Below are 23,618 nucleotides of genomic sequence, written 5' to 3'. Positions count from 1 at the left end.
TTTATCACGTTCTCTCAAGGTCCACCCCAGCATTTTAGTCCGGTTGAAGTCTAGACTTTGATTAAACCATTGAACCACCTTTTTCAGCTACAATGTTGTAGATCTGGGATCATTGTTTTGTTGCATTACTCTGGCCCAGCTTAAGCTGCCTGATATTTGACTAGAATGTTTTAGTATAGAGAGGAGCTTATGAAGAACTCAATAACTGCAAGGCGCCAAGGTCATGAAGTTTAACGTTTAGCATCCAAACTGAGGTCTGTAGAGTCTGAGATGTAGCTCTAGCTCTTGGTGTTTTTCAAGTTCTCTGAGCACTGCACGGTCTGGCCTTAGGGAGAATCATCAAGAATCAGTCAAGCCCATGGGAAATTAGAAAATTCAATCCATCCATTGAAAGTTCATTGCGAAAGTTGGCTTCAGAAACGTTGCAACTTCAATAATTCATTTATTATATTATAATTATTATCATATAATACACCATGAGGGGGCAATCACATTACAGACAGACAGTGCCACCCTATGCCCTCCTCAGCCACTCCCCTGTTAATGCCACAAGAAAAGGGCAATTCTAGTCCACATTTTGTGACTATTGTCCCACCTTTAGAGATACACTGGTACAACTGAAGCTGAAACTGAAAAAGAAAAGGATAATTCTGTGTTTGGCACTAATGTGACAGGAAAAGAGACATGAGTCTCAGGAAGCAAAAGAAAACTCGAACATGGTATTTATGCATTATTATATACAGTCATTCCCCCTCTGAGCTCCCTTACTACCTCATTTCACTACAAGGTCAAATCACAAATGCTGCAGACATCAATCAACCGACGTCAAGGCAGGCTGATGGAAAGAGGGCGCGTCGCATGCGTGGCGGAATCTCGGACGAGAGCGTCTGTCTCTTGTCATAAGCCACAGGTGCTCTCTGCCATCACCACCACAGGCGCTGAGCCATCTCAGTGAGACTTGATACAGCTTTGATAAGCATAAGTAAAGATTGCACCTGGGGGTCTCAGCAACTGAAGACAAGTAGTGTGGAAGCAAATGTGGCGTTCAGTAGGGGCCGAGCAGGCAGAGGGTTTCATTAGAAGTAGAACGTGCTGGGCGGTGGCGTTTCCATCCTCTGAGGCTAGCCCTAGTTTCGTGGAGATGTTTATTATTGATAGAGGTGGATGATAGCCTTGGGATGAATTGCATAATCTAGAGCCGCCTCTAATGGATACAGGAAATGGATCAGGCTATCAGTCAGGTCCCTGTGGATGAAGGATGTGTCTGTGTTTGTATGTGTCTCTCTGTGTGCATGCACATGTGTGTATGTGTGTATTCACAGTAAGTCTGTGCAATCGTGTAGAACTGTGAACTGCAGGCGTGTGACAAATTAAAGGGGAACAAAACTGAACCTTTGAGCCCAACAGTTAGAGGATTGTGTGGCGGCGGGCAGGAAGGGGGTGTTCGCCGGCATGCTTTGGTTCCACCTGTCCTACTAGACTGAAGGGTCATTGCAAATGAATATGAAGTTATTCTGTGTGATGATTTTTATCTTTTGTTGAAACATATTTATCCTGAGTGGAGTGGTCTTTTTTAGATTGACCTCTCCTTTAGCACACGAGCAGTCATTGAATGGTTTAATGAGTATAAAAATGATATGTTATTTAGTTTTTTCCTTAAATTTAAGATATATAGGTCAGACTAAAGCTGGGTGCTTAAAAATAAGTAAATATTAATAATCCCTGTGTAGAAACAGGGAACTTTTTCACATCAGACATGTTGGCTTTAGGAAAAACAATAAAGGAAAAACAAAGATAATGATCATGAGAAAACTCTGGTCAACTGCCCATAAAGTTTAAAAAATGTCATGCACCAGGCCTGGCAGATGAAAATAAGCATTAATAAAACATTAATAACAATAAAAACCTTTGAATTAGTGGTGCAAATTCGAATATTGCATGTCACATGTCTTTGCTAAGATCGTTTTTGAGATACGCTTTTAGGTACTGTTATTGTAACCATTTCTGTCTATCTAGTTATAGTAGTTATACTAGTTATAAACAGTTTATTACCATTAATCTCTGGTAACCGTAAGTGGTAATTAGTGTGCTTTTTAAACACACCAAGCAATGAAATTTAACCCATTTTCTGTTCAGAGAACCAAAGGTGTCCATGTCAGATAAACAACTTTCCAACTTGACAACTATCTGGTAAACGTCCTGTTCCAGTGAGCCAACACCCACAATATCAGGACTTTCCCCAGTGGAAAATAAAAATCATTATTGTTTTTTAGCTGCTACAAAATATCAAAATGCCACGGTTCATGAAAGGCATCTGTAGTCATCTTCATCACACCTACATCTTCAGACAAAATAAGAATTAGCTGTTTAGAATTACATTTTTAGAAAGAAAAAAAAACACATTTTAAGGTTGGAATCTAAATGCACTTAATACGCGACAGATGGAACTTTAATTTAACTTTATTTTGCAAAATAGACCCAACAGTTTTTTTGAGTCAGTTGTTAAGCTGTGCTGTTGTTTGAGTCATGAAGTTTGGGTTTTGTTGTCCACAGTTAAATGACAGAAGAGCTGCTGCTATGGTGAGGCCGTCAGTGCAGGAAGGAAGAAAAGGTTCTTATTTTCTAATTAAAAGAAAAGCTGATCATTATAATGCTTCAAACTAAATTTTATAGACTGGACTGTCATGCATGCTTTCTTTGTCCAAGTGATTGCAATGAGCTTATTTTGGAAATGGAAATGAAAACCTCAGCGTTGCACATGTTAACCAGAGGACCGGGGATAACATAATAAACATTTAAAAAGGTGAAATTCTTCCGACCTATCAGGTGCAACAACGTGAGCAGGTGAGTCAGAAAGTTGTCAACTGAGTCACCCACACAGTTGTCAGAATAGATTAAATCAGGTACAAGAAGCAAAAAAACACCTGTGTGGGTGGACTGTGGATGTATCAGATCTTTAGAGAAGGCACTCCAAATAACTGCTAATAATGATTAAATAAGGAAGAAAAAGCTCCGTTAGAAACAGAAATAACAGAGAGAGTGACCAACTGAGTGCCCAAGCATGCATATCAAATGGTTCACTGACATAAGAAGTATGTGTTAAATGTCAGAACACTAATTATGTCAGTCAGGGCAGTCTTTGTGTTGTAATTAAATTTGTCCTCCCAGGAAGCATATTATTACGACACATTATTTTTCAGACGGTTTAAATAAAATCTCATGCTTGTTCTGTTGTTGAAATTCTGAAATTCTTGAAGGAAATCAGTTGAGAAACTACAACCTCAGTTCCAAAAAAAAGATAAAGCACTATGAATAAAAACAGAATGCAATGATTTGCAAATCTCATAAACCCATATTTAATTCACAAGAGAACCCATCAAAGATTAAACTGTTTCATTTTAAGAAAGAAATAAAGTCATTTTGAATTTGTTGGTAGCAACGTAGCTCAAAAAAGTTTTTTACTACTGTGTAGCATCCTCTCTACTTTCAACAACAGTCCAGAAACATCTGAGGAGATGAGCTGCTGGACTTTTGGGAGAGGAAAGTTTTTCCATTCTTGTCTTATAGAGGATTCTAGCTGCTGAACAGTCCTGGGTTTTTGTCATATTTTTAGTTTTCAGATGTTTTCAGTTGGTGAAAGGTCTGGACTGCCAAGCCAGTTCAGCACCCAGCATCTTCTCCGGTATTGTCTTATTCCTCTTTAAACCACAGGACATGTTGTCGGTGTTTTCCAAAAATAATTTTGAATTTTGATTTGTCTGAAATGTTATCCTCCTGGCCTTTCCAAAACAAAAAACACATATGGTTTCTTCTTTGCATGATAGAGCTTTAACCTGTGAACTATGTGGAAATGACCATTAGTATCCAGTATTAATTTTTCAAACTTGTCACTTGCACAAATAGACTTCTCTATAGATTATTTAAATCTTTCAATGACACATAGGACTGTAGATGATGAGATATTCTAAGTGCTTGGAAATTCAAGTTGATGGGCACAGTGTTTTGTAGATTGGTGAATCTCCGCCTCTTTAAGGTGCTCTTTTTTATACCCAATGATGTTGCCAGTGAACTTTATGCATAGCAAAATGTTCTTCCACCTGTTTCCTTTTAGCATCACTCACTTTTCCACCCATTTGTAGCCCCAACCCAACTTTTTTGAAACGTGTTGTTGCCATTAAATTCAAAATAAACAAATATTTTCTTAAATGGTACATTCCAATTACCGTTTTTTTAAGGAAAATGTGTCAATTTGATGTTGTTTCTATGTTGTTGGGTTAATAGGATTTTTAAATTATCGGACTACAATATTATCATATATGAACACATAGATATTCATGATAAACTAAAATATTAATTCTGACCAGTCAAAACTCAGTGTTTAGCAAAGCTAGAGACACTACTCATGTTTAATGTCAACTTTTATTTCGATTTTATCACCCATGTAGCCTGTCTTAAGATAACCGCACATATCTGGGAATATTTATCGGAAAACAAACCAAAGCAGCAATTTTGTGGTGAGACATAACTGGCATCAGGGTGGTTTGTGAAAAACTTCTAAAAAAAAGTACCACAGCAGCCAAAAGGAAATGGAAGCATTAAAGCATCTATAAAAAATCAATAGTTACCTGCAGCAGTGCTGTTCACTCAGCATGTGGAGCTATTTTCTGCAGGGCTGTTGCACAGACTGGGACTGTCTGTACATTTTTTTTATCCTACAGAAGTGAAGCCAGCAATTAGCCACACTTTAGAGCAATGTCACATTTACCACTGAAAAGAAAATGCAGGAGAGAACATAATATCCACCCGTTTCCTTCATTACATTTTTAAACACTGCGGGTGCTTCTCATCATCCTAACATATACAGTATATCATCACTTCCTTGCATCCTCTCCTCAGTGTGCATCTGATGCAGGACACATCGGTTTTTCCTCACTTTCACTTCTCTCTGTTAGTAAATGGTAAATGGACTAGTATTTACATAGCACATTTCTTGTCTTACCGACCACTCAGTGCACTTTTACACTACAAGCCGCATTCACACTGCACTTAGAAGCTTTTATCTCTCACATACACTCACATGCCGACGAATGCAATTTGAGGTTCAGTATCTTGCCCAAGGACACTTTGACATCCAACCAGGAGATGACCTGTTCTACCTCCTGAGCCACTGCCACAGATGTTTCTTGTCTTCACAAGGTGCATTTAAGGGATTGGAACATTCTCAGTGATTCTCATTCTCAGTGGATCGGGAATAATTTCCTGGTTATGCAAGGAGAAAGGATCCAAGGAAGCATAATTTAGCAAACTGAGAAGCAAGCTGTTTCTTTAAATGAATAAAGATAACTTCAATGACCAGACCAGGCGATTCTAGTCTAGTCTATCAAAGTCCTTTCACATACTCAGTCTGACTTTGTCATCATCCTTGTATAATTGGTTTTGTTGTCCTATTCTGTTTTATTGTTTTCACCATTTCCTCCTGTTTTTAATGTTTGTAGTTACTTCCTGTTTCTATAAAACAGTAAGGAAGTATAAAACCGTTTGATGTGTATAATAGAGGCTTATGGTGACACAGATCACCACTTGTGTATCCAGTTAACTCATAGATAATATACAATGTTCAAAATGTGTGTTTTTGTTACATCTGAAACAGCATTCGTATTTTTGGTTCTGAGAATTCGTGTGGGAAAATGTAACCAAATTTCTGACAGGCAAATTCTTTTCACACTGAGGAGGTCTTAATTCCAATGAACTCCAGCTTTTCTTTCAAAGACTCTTTTTCAACTCTTTCAACTCTGCTCTAATCTCATACTCTCTATCCTCAAGACTCATCCCTTACCAACTACAAGGCGAATACACAAATCTTTGCATTTCTAATGTATACTGCTTGTCTGTCTTTTACAACTTCTCTAATGCAGCTAAGCATCTACTACTACTCTTTTTTTATTTTTGTATATACTGCACATGTGTCTGTATGCTTGTTCTATCTCTACTTTCTCCTAAAAATACAGAGAGAACCATCCTCAAAACATGGATTAGGCTTAATACAAGCCTCTTACTTCCATGCAGTTATCACTCCAGGTGACCTTTGCCACCTTTTAAAAATGATGGAACAAATGGATATGCTTTAGGCATTAATGTAGCATTTTTGTACACAACTCATTTTTCTTTTGATGTCCCTACATCATCTGTTGTAATGTGTTACTGTCCAGATAGCACAGCTGGTACACTTCAGCCTTGAGGGGTAGATATTTACTGTACTATCTTCAAAACCTTCAGTCTGCCTAAAGCGCTTTTGTAGCGTGAGGTTAGCCACTGAATCTATTTTTACTGTTTATAAACTTTTTGTTGCTCATATTTCCACATCATGGGTAATTAGTACTTAGTTTGGTGTCCCAATCTTTACCACGACAAACAAAAGTTGCACCTCACCCACCATACATGGTGTACATTTATGAATCAAAAGAAAATCCAGAGCAAGTTAAAAGAAAAAAAAACTATCTGAAGCTTACTTAAATATGTCCAATATGTACTTATTGATTGACAGCATCATATGAAAACAAAATACTTGACAGTCAGCTTGGCATGTAGGCTCACAGAAATCGTACAAGCAAAACAGAGATCTCATTATTAAAGCAAAAATAAATATTTTCCCCATCAAAATGGTCTTTACAATGATTTCATACCATGGATCTATTTTGATGTGATGCAAAATAAACAGTTCTTACAGTACAGTTTGCCTCTGGTTAAAAAAGTTCCATGCAATGACATTTTTATGAGCAATTTTAATGTTAAAAATACAAAAAGATAGGCCGAACCAATCATACAGTCACATAACCTCCTCTGTGAAAATAATCAGTGTTCTGATCTGATCGCATGTTACTTAGGGCTCGGTTAGGATTGGCCAACAAAAAAGTGTTAGGCACGTTCATCGTCAGGGTTAAAGTGATAAATACTTTGTTGAACATTTGTGGTCATTTTAGAAGAAAATAACACGACTGGACCAGAGTTGTCATGACCTTCCCCATAACTCAGTTCAGCTTCATCTTCTCCGATTTGTAAAAGTCACAGTTTATGTTATTTATGTTATATGATTGCTGTGTTTTTTGAAACCGAATTCCTCGCTCATGGGCAGATGGGTGGTCCAGGAGGCGAGACTTAGTATGTGAACTGGTTTTAGACCTCTGAATGACTGCCACATCCCAGATTTACACACTTTCATTTTAGGGTAAACACAATAGCCGTTGAGTCTTATCATGCAAGTTTGAGAGGCTGTGAAGGAAACTAGAAAATGTGAGTGGATCTGAAAATCAAACAGCCTTCTTAACACAGGCTTTTACAATCTCCGAGACTCTGGTAGAGTTCACATGTCTTTGTCTACTTCTTTAGGTGTACTTCAGCGATGCACAAACAGTGTCAGATTTGCTCTCAGATCCATATGTCTATGTGTCGCTCGTCAGACAGCTTCAGATACACTCAGACATTTCAAAAGAAGTGTCTGAAGGCCATGTAATAAATTGTTGTGCAGCACCTCGACTCCCAGCTAGGATCAGTGGACTCCATCCCCTTGAAACAGTTTTCTGCTCCCCAGGAAAATGTCAAAGTTGTCATTGAAATTCATTCTATATGCCACAGATGCTGATGAAGGGAGGGAAGTGTAGCAAAGCATTTCATACCCCTGTTTTATGTTGGGGTAATGCCTGAGATGCCTGCACAGAAAGGTTCCCAAGAGTGTCCTTCCAACAAATGAAATCCCTTCTCAGCAGTTCTGAACCACTGACTCTGTATTTAGGAGGATAGTGAGTGGGCCCACATGCACTGTTGTTCTCTTGAGATGTGAGCATGTGAGTAAAAGTTAAGTTTGCCTTGGTATAGTGCTCACAGTATCGTGTAGGCTGTGGCTTTCCTCTCTGTTGCTGTTGTGCATTTGTAATTGTTTTCCACTGTTAAATTGTCCATAAAAACTTCAAATCAACTTAAATTTAAATCACATGGAATTTCTCATCATTTAAAGCAGGTCAAACCTACAGAATTGTGCAAACGTCTCGAGTCATTTCTTAGTATTGTTAATATTTTTCTTCCAAGGAGTCAGACTTTATTGTGGGTTTTTGAAAGTGGTCATGAGCAATAATTTTCCAACCTTTCTCAAGTTCTTTCAAAATGTTTCTTTGGCCATTGGTTGCTTTTTCACTTGTTTTCAGTTCAGTTGAAGGTTCGTGGTTTGATCCTTTAGTCTTTTCGTTTTGGTATCCACAGTCAAGAGATACCAAACCCCAAACTTCCCCCGAAGCATCCGTGTGAGTGTTTGAATGTTTGGTTAAAACCAATTGTCTTTGAATGGGCAAAGGAGGCTTGTAGTAAGAAAGTGCTTCAAGTGCTGGAATAGTCTACAAAAGAAGACTAAGTACCAGTTCATTTATTAGCTACAATGGCAGTCAGTGGACTCAGGTGGGCTCCTTTGGGCCTTTCCACGCTGATGGTAACCGTAAACTTGACATATTCCCACTGCTCTACTTTACACTTTCTCAGCCTTTGGTGGTGCCCTGCTGACCTGGGGCCCCAACCTGTTTTACCTTGCCTGCCTCTGCAAATAATCTAGACTAATAAATAGCATATATTGCAAATAGCAAAATGATGTGATCTTGATTTGGGGCTGAACTGGCTCTTTAAATTGCATTTGTGTAGTGGTTTTGGATGAGAACGGCTGAATTAACCTGCTGTGCCCACCAGCTTTGAGTGTGACTTTGTGTTATGTAACAGAGCAGTGAAGAGGTGTTGTTAACAGGTGATTGCTTTTAGTTTTAGTATTAGCTGGCACTTCTCTTTTTTTTATGTGCTTTTAGGAGAGTCATAAAATGCAATTTTTGTTGAGAGCGTCTTGGAATGCTTTACGTGGGGATTTTAATTCAGCAAGGACTTTACATGGATTTACAAGCTGTTTCAGCATGTGAGTGAATGGTCATAGTTAGGCATTAGTCATTTATGTGATACAGTGAGAGTGGGCGCATCTGTCTAAATGTAAGCTAGCAGTAAGTCCATTGGAGCTAAGGCTTTCTCAGGGAATACTGTTTGCCAGGTTTAGTGCATACACAGCAATCTCTCGCTGTGCTAGCCTGGCAGCAAATTTGCCCAACACAGCCAGTCATATCATTAGCTTATGAAATGGTCTCTGTTGATAGTAGTACAGCTGCTTTCTAAATCTCTTGCAAAGTCATAAGGGCTATGCAAATATTATCATGACAGGAGCATCTGTTTAGTGACACACTGTCATGCTTGATCAGGCCACAAAATAGAATGGATTATTTTGAATAATTATTATTACATTATTTGAATGTGTCATTATGAGTTATCCATTTCAATATTTTATATTCAAATAGTTGTGTCGTACAAAATATTTTTTAAACTAACGTTTCAGTATGTTCAAATTTGTATTTGTAGTTGTGATATTTTAACTTTTCACTTCCAACATCAAGAAAACCTGATTAGTAAAAATTTTAGACAAACACTTCTTCACATCTTTTAAGGCCTACTGCTTAGGAGCTTACTGGTAGAACGCCTGCTGGTAGCTCATAATAGGCCTTTGATGAAGAGTAAATAAGCAGGCAAATAGCAGCTCATGAGTATATCAATGGTGATTACCAACAGGGAGCCTCTGCTGGTTGACATGGTAGCTTATTCCATTGGGTCAACATATTGACTGCTAGGTATCAATGATGTTTTGTCTTTAATTACTGTCCTTTCTGTCTCTGATGTTTAATTTCCACTGGAGAAACTGCACTCAAGTTTGAAATCTAAGTTTAGATGCTGATGTCATGGAATTCAAGGTGGATGTAAGGTCTTAGTTTGTTTCCATCTGTATGTCGAACTCCACCCAAACCTCTAACACGAGGCTGTGGTTTAGCCATGAGTCTTTATGTACAGTGGCAAAATGCCAGCTCTGTGCAAGTGTTGCCAATTTTGAGGTAGCAAACTTGCAGTTATATATCTGCAAAGAAAATGCATAAACAAAAATGTAATTGAGAAATATATCAAAACAACAGCCGGGATAGAGACAGTTTTGATAAATCCAATATCTTTGGTTTTCCTGGTGATTAGATGACTAAATATAAAGTTCTAGATGCTTAAAGGATATAATGATGTTAATGATGATAATATTAATGATAATAAGAAGAATAATGATAGTGATATTAAGGGAAAAGGATGTTATTTAATTGTTGTAGATGCCCTATTGCGCTGTATCTCCTACACTGTTATTGCTCCAGTCAGTGTTTTCATTAAAACTCCTTGAGTTAAAGGACTTTTTTTTTTTCAAGTTTCCTTCAGCTCAAGTGCTTAAGGGCCAGCATGATCTAGATGAATGAGAGCCTACACAGATATATTTTCATTCACTTAACAAAGACTCAGTGTCACCAGTGGCTGTAAGGTGCTATATTCAGAGACCAGCACATCTGTCTTTCAGCATGCCCTTTAAATTTCCAAGAAAACACACAAAGTAGTTTTTTTTTCATTGAAATCATCCATTGTATGGTTGTCATGAAATGGAAAGTATTCAAAGAGATCAAAGCCATTTTACAAAAAGCCATTTTACAAAAAAGGAGTCAGCCTCAAGTGGCCAGTCCATGAACTGCAGTTTTTGCACTGAAGTCCTCTGGCAACCTAAGAGGTCTGACTTAATCCACATTAGGTTACCATCAGTCTCTGTGACTGCTTCATAGCTGAAAAAGAAATATTTGTCTTGAATACATGCCCCATAAGGAGTCTCACTGACAACACCCATGTTGCAATCCTTTTTTTCTGCAAATTTGTCAAAATTTAAACAACTGAAGCCTACAAAACATGAATTGGGCATTCTGAGAACCTATAACTTGATTAATAGCATTACTTTTAAGAAAAGTATTCAGTGTAATATGTGAAATATGTACTTGTTTTTTAGTAACAACCCCAACACTGATCACAACAAAGAGGGGAAATACCTCCAACATATGCAAACATTTAATCACACAGGGTGCGATCAATTTGTACGAATCTTTAATACGCGGTTTAGAGATGATGGTGATTCTTAAAGCAGAACGAATGAGAAACAATAAGGAATCTAAGTGATAAGTGATACTGATAATGGAATCCGAATCGCTAAATTCTTACCAATTCCCATCCCTACACAAAAGGAATTAAGTTGTCGATGGTAGGTCCTTAAATCCGACCGGCTTTCATTGGTATCCTGCTACAAGAATCAGAAAGTGAAAACTTGTTAGATAGATGACTTAGTGGTCTCATTCAAATCCATTCAGTTTTATTTCAGCAAATGGAATTCTCAACGGTTGCCTCGAGGCACAAGAGTGTCAGACATACATACCACTGACCCTGGAGCAGAACATTTGTACAAATTAACTCGGAGCGATTTATGTTGGGAAATCAACATGAAAAACTAAAAGAGATGTGAAAACATCAACAAAGACACAGAGTAAATGGGCTGCCCTCCTCCCACATGAGGATACCAGTCATGCTGGTATACTTATGGCTGCTGCAGAAGATGTTTGAATGCATTTAAGGAGCAATTTTGGTTCAGTGTGTTGCCTAAGGACATACTGGCATGTGCAAAAAAGGAGCTGGGGATTGAACCTTCCACTTAGAGTGGAAGGCCCTGCTAGGCCACCTGCACCTCACCATCCAATCAGATAAATGTTACCATAATGGATTGAATGTTTGCATCTATGTAGGAGGGATGGTGGTGTTTGATATTCCTGTCTTTGCTAAGAATGTTTATTTCCAAAACTATCCTTATCTTCAGGCTATTTGGAGACACAGAGGAGCTATAAAATGCTATTATTTAGTATTTAAATATTTAAGTTGTGTATTTGGGATTTGTTACACCAAATAAATGAGTGTTTTTTCATACTGGTGGGAAGCCTTCCTGCTGCTGGGGGTAGTCAAATGAAGATGATTTAGACTAACTGAGTTTGCTGGTGCAATCGTGACGACTAAAATAAGTTACTTTCTTTTGATTAGATAAAATCTGATTCATTTTTTTAATGAAGTAGTCCCACAATATTTTTGCTGATTGTGTTTAGATTAGGTTATGAACTTCTACATGTGTTCTACAGATACTGACACACTTCTTTATTCAGTTCTGGAAAGTTTTATTCCCAATTCTTCAGCCCTTATGCCGTAACAGGTGACATTTTTTAACCTATACTTGTGTTGGTGTGTCTGCATTGCTGATCATATTGGACTTGGAGCTTATGAAAATCGTGAAAAAGCAAATTTTCCTGATATGCAGAGTAAGAAATGATGGAGTCTGCACATGGACTATCAGAGCTATGAAAAAAAAAATAGAAAAAAATGGTCTATGTCCACACCGGCAGAATACTGAGGATTGTGTTAGCAAGCAAGATAGAATTGCAGACTATTCCATTATCCTTGTGATAATCAATATACTGTGTTTACATGCTACCAAGCAGATCTATTAAAGCTATTGCAGTGTGTGTCCCTGCAATGTGTAGTTAAATCTCTGGAAAGGTGCACACCAAGCTTACCAAATGTGCTTGCTGTGCATAGATTTTGCAGAATAACTCTGGTTTATAAATTTAACACATAAAAAGGGAAAAAACAAGCAAAACACTGTGAAACTTTAAGGGCTTAAATGTCTGTTTTTTTGCTGAAATTTTCTCATATTGCATTTCAGTGTGGGCTTTCTACTCTCTTGCACTACGATTCCCCGTGACTGTAATATTTTAGTACATTTCTGGTTATGTGTTTCATAATATCATCAGAGAGAAATGTCAGTCTATTAAGTTTGTTTTAATGTTTACACACAGTACTAAGGAGCTTCACTGTGAAACACATTTAAAGCCAATAAAGAAAAGTGAGAGTTTGGCTTGTTAGAGGTTTGTCTGCTTGCTTAAATTTTCATATACATACATATATATATGTGTGTGTGTGTGTGTGTGTGTGTGTGTGTGTGTGTGTGTGTGTGTGTGTGTGTGTGTGTGTGTGTGTGTGTGTGTGGAGAACATAATAGCCCTGTGATGGACCGGTGTTCTGCTCGTGGTGTACCTTACCTTTCACCTTATCACAGCTAGGATAAGCTCCAGCCTAGCAAGAGAAAAGTGTATTTCCAACATGTAAATGAGTGCATTAGTGGGAAAAATCTTTCATTTTGCCTCAACTTGGACTTCCACTAATCATCAGAATGTAACTGTGTGACCGACAAATGCGTTAGTTCGTTAGATTTGCAATGTGGGACAAATTTTTGCCCGTAATGAAGATCATTTTTCAGAATGCGGAGATAGCAGGGTTCAGGCGGAGGGGGGGCTCTGCTGGACGGATGGATGTGTCATTTGTTTTCTCACTTATTGATGCTGATATCCTGTCATGTTTGTTCTTGTTGCGTTTTGCAGAGCTCTACCCCTCAAATTGGCACGCTCCTTCCCTCTGCTACATAGTCACGCACTGATGCGTGCACCCGCCTTCACTTTGTATCTCTCCTCTCCTTTGTCTCCCACTCGCGTGGTTTGCTCTCGTGTGGTTTCACTTATGCGTATCCCTCGCCACTCCCGCACACTGTCCTCCTCGTTCTTTAATTGCAGTCATTGCTATCGCCCTATCATCCACATCTCTTGCACTATTTGTCCTTTCTTTCTTCCTCCATTCTCTTCTCCACATTCACTTCCTGCTTTTTAACTCCGTATTGTGCCTGCTCCTCTCACCCCCTCCTCCTCCCACCACCACCTGTCTTTTTTCCACCCCTGTCAGCCAGCAGTTATGTCGGATGTATGGTGAAGTGAACACTGGGAGCTGTTATCGAGGCACAGGATGAATGATGATGGTTCTGCTTGTTTTGCTAGGTTGTGTGTTGTGACCTGGTAAGGAGCAGATGCTTTTTTTTTTTTAGTACAAAGTGCTCCGATAGTGGATGCATTGGTTGCTTTGCCTGTGTATGTGTGTCTGTGCAGGATCCCAGGCAGGTAGGGAGACAACAGGTCCTGGCTGCAGTCCCAAAGCTTAGCATTTCAAACTCAAATGAGGAGGGCTAAGGCTAGGCAGAACCACAGCAACCCCTGCAGGAGGTTTGTGGAAATTAGATTTACTGTGACAAAATGCAGAACGGGTGCAAATGATATGAAGTGGAAGATTAGAGACTGGTCTACATGTATGCATACATGCTGGATCACATGCTGCAAATGTAACTCTGAAGAGCTATACGTATCATCAAATGCATTTAAGTTCACCCGTGTGGTTGTCTTCCACCTTTCCTGTCAATAAGCCGTTCCCATCCCATATTCTCTCACACACGTAAACAGAACCATTAGCACCTCTTCTGTCGTGGTATTTTCTGTCAGGACGCCACACAACTGTCCGGGTTTTGTCAAAGTGGAGCCGTGGGGCAGCGTCTGCGACTTCTGCAAAACTTGAGCCAGCGGGCACATAAGGCTGCGCCATATGGCTCTGGCCACTGGCCCCCACTTCTCTGTCTGCAGAGAATTGCAGAGGATCAAATTTTCTCACCTTCTGTCTCGTTCACCCAATCTCATTAACATAATCGCATCGTTTTTCCTCCTCCACAATCTTCCCTTCAATGGTGCTGTTTTTCAAGCGCACATCGCAGACTTTTCTGACACCTTTGTCTTGTTTTTTTGGTTGTTTTTGGTTTTTTTCATTTCCATTCCGCTGACAGTAATCTTGCCTGGCATAGAGTTAAGTGCAACAGCTGACAGCTTATATTTGCAGACTGCTAACGTCACACGCTGCTTGTTATCAACACATTAAAGGATCAAAGCTGCAGGGCTCTGACAAGGGCTACAACAAGGATGCCTTTGTCTCCGATGCGGTCATGCGCTGCTTAAAGAAGTGCCGTGTGGAGAAATACGAGTCAGGAAAAAGTTTGAAACCAGTAACCTTAGCTCACTCCCTGCCTCGCTGTCACTTCAAGAGAAGTCCCAGAAGAATAAAAAGAAGTTGGCAGATGAGCGTCAACATTTCTTTTTTCCAACAAGAATAGCTGAGGAAAAGTTGAAAGATTCAACCAAGATGAAGAAGTCGAACGTTTCACATCTTTTCCCGAATGTCTTACTTTATGTTTGGCAATCTATTTCTGCTCCCTGGCTGTCTTACATATGGTCCGCCTCACCTAAAACACAAGAGATCCGATCCAACATGCTGTAAGGGACCAATAACACGCTCCTCTAAGCCAACACTTGAGTATTTTTTTGGGTGAGACTTTTAATTTGCACACAGCTGCAGCCTCCGTCTTGCATCTCCTCTTAGAGAGAGTGAGGTTTTAAATCCTCGCCCCATCCTCTCATCACTTCTCTCCTTTCCACGGGGGTGAGAGCCAAATACTGAAGAAGATCAAGAGATGGGTTGAGGGAGTTTTCACGGGAAAGAAGGCACTCTTAAAAGACGCCCGCAGGGTTCTGCCGGGCAGCTTTCCCTTCGGTTGCATCACGCCTGGCATGAAGTGAGAGTCCCCAGGTTAAGGACAACCCAAGCCAGATGGGAGAGAGTGTGAGAGTGGTGCTGCTGGTGGTGGGGGGGTTAGGCAGAGGGGAGTGATAGTGGATGGCAAAAGCAGCGCAGGCCCTGCAGTAAGCTATTCCAAGCGCCTTTGTGGGCTTGCCATTTTTTTCATTCTCTCTCGGTCGCCTTTGAGGGGATTTTTTTATCCTTCTCCTTCTCTCAGTCTGTGTCCCCATTTCTTCTCCTCTTTCTTTTTTATTTCATGATGTTCCCTTTTTTCCGTGTATGCCTCGGTTTCTTCAGGCGCTGTGGTTCTTTTTTATCGTGCCAAGTTTGTTGAGCCAGAGCCCTGTCTTTGCCTCTCCCTTTCTGGCCGTCTGCATCTCATTTCTGTATTTTTACTTTTCTTTCATTACCCCTCAGTCTCCTCCTGTCTCAGCCTCATCCATTTCCACTGACTCTTTCTCCCCGTTAGCCCAATTTCACCCATCTTTTTTGCCTATCGTCTTTTCTACAGCCTCTTTCCTTCCTGCATTCCAATCCCTTTGATCAGAAGCCAGTGTGCAGCTTCACTTTCCCTACTATACTCCCCCCTTTTACTGTGTTTTGTGTGCTTTCTGCCATCTTCTTTCCCCCAGCTTGTTAAAAAGTGTTCACACTTGATCATTATCATCCTTCTGGTTTCCTGAATGGATGGTTATTTTTTGCTCTTTTCCTTGTGGGTATCAGATGGGTATGTGTGTATCAATTGTCCTTCACACTTAGTTAGCTTAATCTGAAATGCAGTTTATGCCCTCGTGCTGTTTTTCTGGTCCTTTCAGGCCTTTCACAATTAAGCCCCCTAAATAACAGACTCGCTGAATCCTTTCTGCTTTGTCCCCAAACAGCTAAACTCATACATGTGGTAAAGCGTGGGGCAGCCAAGTTTCTCTCCTGGGTGCTCTCTCTGCTCATCTTTAGCATGTTTTCAGTACAGAGGCCACTAATGTTGTTAGTCTAAAGTCTAAAAGCTTTTGAACAAGGTCACTTTTTCTGGTTCATACTGTTTTAAGAGTCGATTATGGTATTTCAAAATCAATTCACTTTGGCAGCCATTTTCAACCAACTCACATGCCTGATTAAGTGTGAACATCATCTTAGCCTGTAGCTACTAGAATGCAGGTTTGATTGGTTAATATTTGCCCGGGTGGGTCAGATGAAGCTGAAGGGCGTCAAAAATGCTAAGTTAAGTTAAAGCTCCAAACACTGCAAGGTAGAGAGAATCAGCTAAATCAGATCTCACACTCTACTTTACTCTACTCTTGTGCCAGTTTCTTAGTACAAAGTCTGCATAAAATCCATGGAGGCAATTGTCTGGGGAATTCCCAGTGAGCATAATCACCGCCCCTTACCTAAGCTAATGGGAGTTTCTCTCTAGTTGAGTACACAGGCGACATGAAGAGTGTCCTGTTGTGCGCTAAATATAATAAAGCACAAGTTCTGACAATGTTCAGACCTCGTTCTACTGATGCTGTACTAAGCAATAAAGAGGAAAATTAATCCAGTCGCATTTCCAGAAATGGCCACTTGAGGCTGGCTTCAGAAGTGAGATGCTTGTGTTAACTCACAAGTATCTCAACTTTACAGGAGAACTAAACATCATGTAACCTCATACAAAAATAATTTCATTGATCATGACAACTGATTTAAAAAACACTATAAGGTTCAGAGTTATAGTTTTCTAAAGGAATGCCTGTTTTCGATCAGTCTTTGATGCTTAACCTGCTAGCAGGGCCTTTTTATTTATATTTGTGTTGTTTTGAATCATTTCCAATGTAATGATCTGATGTATAATGACACATAATTTATTGTACTGAAAGACTATCCAAGAAGTATGCACTCAGATGATGCACACATGGTAAATGATGTGGTACTTATATGACACTTTTCTCCTCTAACTGAACATTCAGAGACATTTTAAATGCTAGTCACATTCACCCATTCACAAATATACATTTATACTATTCTCTTATTCTGCCACACTCACACAATAGTTGCATCAGCAGGAATTTGGGGTTTTCTTTCACTTCAGTATGTGGGCTGAAAGAAACCACCAAACTTCCAACTAGTAGAGTACTCTGCTCCTTGAGCCACAGTTGCCCCAATCTAGGGATGCACCTAGCTAACATAGCTAGTCAGCAGTAGCACTAGCTAGCTTTGTATCCAGGACGAGCAATTCAATATGTAGTTTGCATGTTGTCCCAGAGTGTCTGGCTTCCTCCTGCAGTCCAAAAACATGCAAGTTAGTTAAATTGGCTGTAAATAGTTGTCGGTCTCCATGTGTTAGCCCTGCGATGGCTTGTTGACCTATCCAGGGTGGACCCTGTCTCCTGCCCTGTAACAACTGGGACAGGCACCGCCATAACCCTGATATGGAAAAGTGGAAAAATATGGCTTTTTCTCGCCTGCGGTTTGCTGTTTTCCAGATCTCGAAGACCTACTCCTTCTAAAAATTAGAATATGCAATGGAGCATATAACAAGTGTCAAAAGCTGGCAGCTTAGCACACCACGACATCTTGCTGTTGACCCCTTTTTTGTTAACCACCTGCTAAAGCGAACCACTGTAACTAGCAGCGGAAAAATATTGTGCTAATGGACAGGTGTGAAGAGGAACGAGTGAAAAAGTCAGAGCTTCAAGTGTCTTGCTTCAACCAATATTAGACTAAATGGTTTTTTTTTTACTGGAAGGAAGGAAGAGGATAAAAATATTATTTTTCTCCAACACTAAGCTTTTACAAAGTTGGCTTGACATGTGACCATAAACACAGACGTACTTGAATATGTTGTTAATGCCTGTCTGCGTCTACAATATGTCCATTTGTGAAAACCATGCAGCGATCCGTGAGGGCACAGAGATGATTTAGCTATGAGAAAACAGATTTCAGAGCAATCCATTAGAGACTTAGAGTAAAAAAAAAGAAGTGGAGACAAAGAGCCGTGAGCTCCTTAGCTTCATCCCTGTGGGGAATATCCAGTGAGCCTCTTGTCCTTGCGATGTCACACCCAGCAGGAACACATTTTCACACGTTCCCCATTTTTCAGCACTTTTATATTTAATCAGGTTACGGGCTGTGACTACCGAGCAACAATTTCTCTGGACCTTCTGATAGCTGTTCCTTCTTCCCAGGGAATAGTGGGTAATATTTTTCAATTGAATAATCACGTTTGTTATTCCTACAGTGCGGCAGCAGTGAATCGATTTCAAATCAAATGCATATCTCTCCTCTACAGCCAAAAAAATGAAAACTAAGACTCGACCCTCCAGTGCCATCAGTCATCTGAAAAATCTTGACTTACTCCATAGCCAACAAACCATGTGAGGAAAATGAATGAGTAATGTTCTCATGTACCGTAGTAGCTATTTTGCTGAGTGCCCTTGAGCAAGTCACTTAACCTCCTACTGCTCCAGTGGAGCAACAAGAGGTGTGCAGCTTTTCAGAAGTCTGCAGTGTGAATATAATCTATTAACAAAATCCATGGTGCTAGTTGTTTTTAGACTTGTACTGATTTGATGTGCGCATCCGCTCATAATTAAACACAATTCAGAGGAGGACGTGCCAAGCTATTCTTTCTTTTCGCTTCTTGTTTTTTAACACCTACGCTGGACTGAAGTTTGACCGATTTTTGAATTAGTTTGTAGAATGACAATCTGCCAGATGTGCGATGTGTGATAAGATTTTAGCTCACCTACTCCTTTTCTACGCTGGTAAATTACCATTTGCATTTTTTCCTGTTGGACAAAGTGTGAACAAAGCATAATATGCTTTGATTCAAGGGCAGTTTCAGATTTTCAATAGACGATGATCATGGCAGAAAGAATACCTAATAATACAAAAGCTAGTCAACGAGACAAAGTCATTCTTAGCCTTATTTGTTACCATGTTTTGTTAATCTTGAGGTTTAATGCAGGGGTGTGAATGGGGTAGGTGCAAGGTGGTGTTGGTGGCAGCCACAGATGGCTCATTCAAATCAGAGTAAAAAGTATAAAAAGGACATTAAGGACTGTGCAGCATATTAACTTTTATATAAAAAAGCATGAGTGTGAGGATCTCAGCTGACTTTGGGGTTTGTGTTGTCTCAAAGTGAGCGAATGAAGTCACCACGGCAACAGGAAAGTGAATGACGTTACCTTTCTTTAGTCACCCGTGAAGTGAGAGCAGTTTAGTAGTTAATGAAAGGGAAGTGAGTCACAGTAAACTGGAACATGTGACTGTAGCTGTGACTAGACTGGTGTTTGTACTGTAATATCCTATAATCCGCTATAATGTGCCAGCTTTAATTTTTTCAGGTATCACGGTTAGAATCAGCACTGGTATATCTTCATCAGGCAGTCTTAAAGAACTTCAAACACCGTATGATCTCGCTAATGTGAGGCAGATATATTTAAGGTTAATTGGGGTTAATTTCCCTTAAAAAGGGTACTGCATGGTTAGGTTTCTGGTGCTTAATCGTAATTCTAGCAATGGTGAAGGAGTATAGAAATGTTACACTGAAAATGAGTTTTTTTTAGCTTTGTGAATACACTCTATCCTAAGCAGTTTAGCTGGTTAACATGCTGTACATACTATGAATTCACTCCTGCTGAGTTCTTCTGGGCAGGGTTTTTTCTTCCTTCCACCCATCTCACTTGAGTTTATCTTACGTGCATCTGACGCCGCACTTTGCTACTCGGCTTAAGCAGATGTGGACAGAAAACCAGTGTTGAGGAGCAGGGGATGTCAAGATGTTTCTGTTACTTAAACTCTTGAGGGCACTAGTTCTGTGCTGTTTGACGTTTTCTCAATTTTTTCACTTTCTTCAAGTAATAACAATGAATGCTGTTTTTTTCCAATTGAGTCACACTCTTTTAAATACGCCAGCTTCTTTCAACAACCTGGATAACCATTCATTTTTATTCATGTATCCTTACATACGTCAGAGCGTACTCCACTGTCTCTTTAACTTGACATTGGTAACAATGGCTAGTTTCTCAAGCTGGTGTGGCCAATTTGTAATCTGCTTATAATTTCGAACAGGAAGCAGAAGATTCTTATAATATTATCTGACTGTACCACGTTGGGTAAGAACAAAGTGGAGATTTGCACTGTTTTCATGGAAATCTCAATTTCATTTCTTAGCTAACAATGAACCTGCTATGGTTTGTCCTTGTACAAGAAGCTTTCAGTATATAGGTGCGCCAAAACCCCTTAGCCGAAATACTGAAGAACTTAGTGAGTTTAACAAAGGAGAACGCTGGAATTAAAGAAAAGTATTCCAACTTGATCATCAGGCTTTTTGAAGTATTGGATTTAAAAGCAGATCTTTTTTCCTGTTTGTGCTGTTCAGCAGTGGTCTGCTCAGTGCTGTTGGTCGCTCCATAAATGTGCAATGTGAGCGATGTAGGCATCAGCTGTTGCTTTAAAGTTCTGGTATTTTATTGCTCTGCCAAGCGGGTTATGTATTTGGTGGCGTTTCCATACATGTCATTCTTTTCAGTGCTGAGATTGAAGCGTATTCAAATTGGAAATTGAAGGCAGTGGCTTCCCTGCAGAATTCTGAAGGCTCAAGTGTTTACTTGAGGACACAGACTCACTATATCACTTTAGTTTAACCTTGTCTCTTTTACATGCTCCTTTTCTTACCTGTTTTCTTCTCTCCTCTCTGCAGTGCAACAATGACTATGTGCCTGTGTGTGGCTCCAACAATAAGAACTACCAGAACGAGTGCTTCCTGCGCAGGGATGCCTGCAAGCAGCAGTCTGAAGTGCTTATTGTGTCAGAAGGCGACTGTCCTGCTGGTATGTACATTTACCTTATGGTGCCTACACACAAACACACACAACAGAGGAGTTCTGATACCAGCACACTGAACACATGCGCAAGCAGCCGTGTTTGGATTTAAAATATTCAAGAGGTTACACGGCTATCTGTAAGCATGCATATGAGATTCAGCAACAGCAAATATAAAGCTGAAAATGCAATTCCACATGAATTTTAACATTTTATATGCAGCAGCATAGATTTCATGTTTCCTTATTACTCTCATCAATATTTTAATCTGCATCCAGTAGCTGGGATGCAGTAATTACCAGCGGATCTTTTATTTCAAAGGAGTTACAAAAACTGCGTAATGAAAATGTGAGAAGCGCAAAAAAATGATTTCATCACAAGCACGGCACCATCTCTCAAGAAAATGAACACAGCATTTGGCCACAAGGCCTTTTTTAAATTACAGTTTATTAAAAATTAGGTGTGTTTAACAAGAAGCAAAAGAAATCTCGACAGCTTTGACCTTTCGTTACGTAATGTTTAAATAAATGTCAAAAGCCATAGAATGCATTGGCCAAATTGTCATAGGTAGTTACTGTAATGCTGTTGCTACGAGGCATGCTCAACAAAGCAGAAAATGAAATCACTGAATCACACATCATCTTGATGGCCGTTTCCTTTTTTTAACACTTTTTTTTCTGTTAAATGTTATTAGGAGTACTTTCTGTAGCTTTAAGAGAATCATTTAATACTACGTTGAGGGACTGTAACAGTACTAAACCTATTCACATCAACCTCACTGTGCTGTATAGCTACACTGCTTGTTAGCCATACTGTGATAAAAAGTATCTGCCTCAGCAAGTTGTCATTGTGAACACGTTAGCATGCTGACGTTACAGAGAATCCACATTAAACGTGAGATTTGAGTGACGTCTCTATCCTCAGAAGCAGCCGTGTGTCTGAGCTCGGAGGAGCTCAAAGGAGAATGGCCGGACTAACAGTCATGTTGACTGACAGCGAATAGATAGAAATAGCTATTCATTTGAATGATTCTGGTCATCGAGGGCTAGTTTCCGACGCATAAATGCTGCATTAAAAACGCTCCTCTTTCAGCTTTGGCATCATGTTATATACATCATGTCCAGTGTATTCCCTTCCACTGACTGAAAAGTAAAAGTGCTTGGCATAATTATCAGACATAACTGGGATTATCGTTTGGTGTTTAAGCTGCTGAGTGGGTGTCTTCATTTGGAAAAGGTCAGGCACTTCATTAGCCATGATGTGGAGACCAGTATTGGTGCTTAGAGCGTGCACTGCTATTTGTGAGGATACCAGTCCACTGAATGAACGTGAATTATAGACCTGCGCACATGCAAGGTCTAAAAATGCCATATTAACTCTCTCAATGGAAGCAGTGAAAAATCATTCTCCTGCAATAATCAGCTATTTAACGCCCTGGGCCAGTGGTTTCACTTGAAATACACACATTTTTTTTTATGTATCATATGAATGAAAACACTGCAGTCTGATTTAATGATGAATTAAACTGCATGTTGAGTCTGTAAAATTGTTCTTCACATGCACATTTTATCAGAATATGTAAAATTAGCTTTGGCCAGAGCAACGCGTTTTATCCTATGATGACAAATTTATATAGATGAGCATAAACTTGAAGGAAAAGCAGCAACGCCTACTGAGGATTCTATCAATTAGTGAGTCATGTTCTGAATAATGTGCTTAGTTGTGAATGAGTGAATCCACTGGCAATGTGATGCTGGCTGCTGTTAGGCATGTGTGAATCATTGCTTAAGCCAAGATAGTATTGCTGGCTCAAGTTGAGCAGTTGCTGACTCAGTTAACCTCGCTGACAGAAAGCCGGCACAAGTCCATTAAAGGTCCCCTTGAATGGGCACAGCTCAGCAGAGGAAACTTTGAGACCGAGGTGGAAATGTTTGTGCCGTAAGAGCAGTGGTGTCAGTGTGCCAGTAAGTAGGGCTGTGCACGGTCACATGAAATTCCCCAGGTCCGCTCTCTAAATTGCTTGTTTGTTGCTTGTGTATGAGGTCCTCTTTTCAAGACATGTGATGGTTGTAAGCCAGGGTGTCTGATATGAATTTCCGTATCTTTTGAAATAGAAAGAGATAAGGACTCTTTTCTTCCACGCAACATGCAGTACTTTTGAGGACACAATTCACCATTCACACAAGGATTTTGTTGCTGTGCAGACTACTAATAGAGCAGAACAGTGGTTTTATATTCTTCCCTTCGGTATTTTGTGTTTTGTTTTTATGTATGCTTTGTTCTCATGTCGGTCCAGAACAAGGTCCCAGTAAACAAATAGGGGGTGTCTGAGAAAGTAAAGACTGGAGAAGTCAAAT

At 39.7% G+C, this 23,618-nt stretch overlaps 1 protein-coding gene across 1 annotated transcript in view; it reads left to right on the top strand.

The window, feature by feature from the left end:
- The window catches only part of tmeff2a (transmembrane protein with EGF-like and two follistatin-like domains 2a), a 134,286-nt gene that overhangs the window by 32,297 nt on the left and 78,371 nt on the right, over positions 1 to 23,618 (top strand). Inside the window, exon 3 of the mRNA XM_026145780.2 lies at positions 21,140 to 21,269. Within this exon, the coding sequence (XP_026001565.1) occupies positions 21,140 to 21,269 (130 nt within the window). The remainder of the gene's footprint in view (positions 1 to 21,139; positions 21,270 to 23,618) is intronic.

This window comes from Astatotilapia calliptera, chromosome 16 (assembly GCF_964374335.1).
Source record: "Astatotilapia calliptera chromosome 16, fAstCal68.1, whole genome shotgun sequence".
In the NCBI taxonomy this organism is placed as follows: domain Eukaryota; kingdom Metazoa; phylum Chordata; class Actinopteri; order Cichliformes; family Cichlidae; genus Astatotilapia; species Astatotilapia calliptera.
The sequence above is the reverse complement of the archived record's forward strand: the minus strand, read 5'-3'. Positions and strand labels throughout refer to the sequence as shown.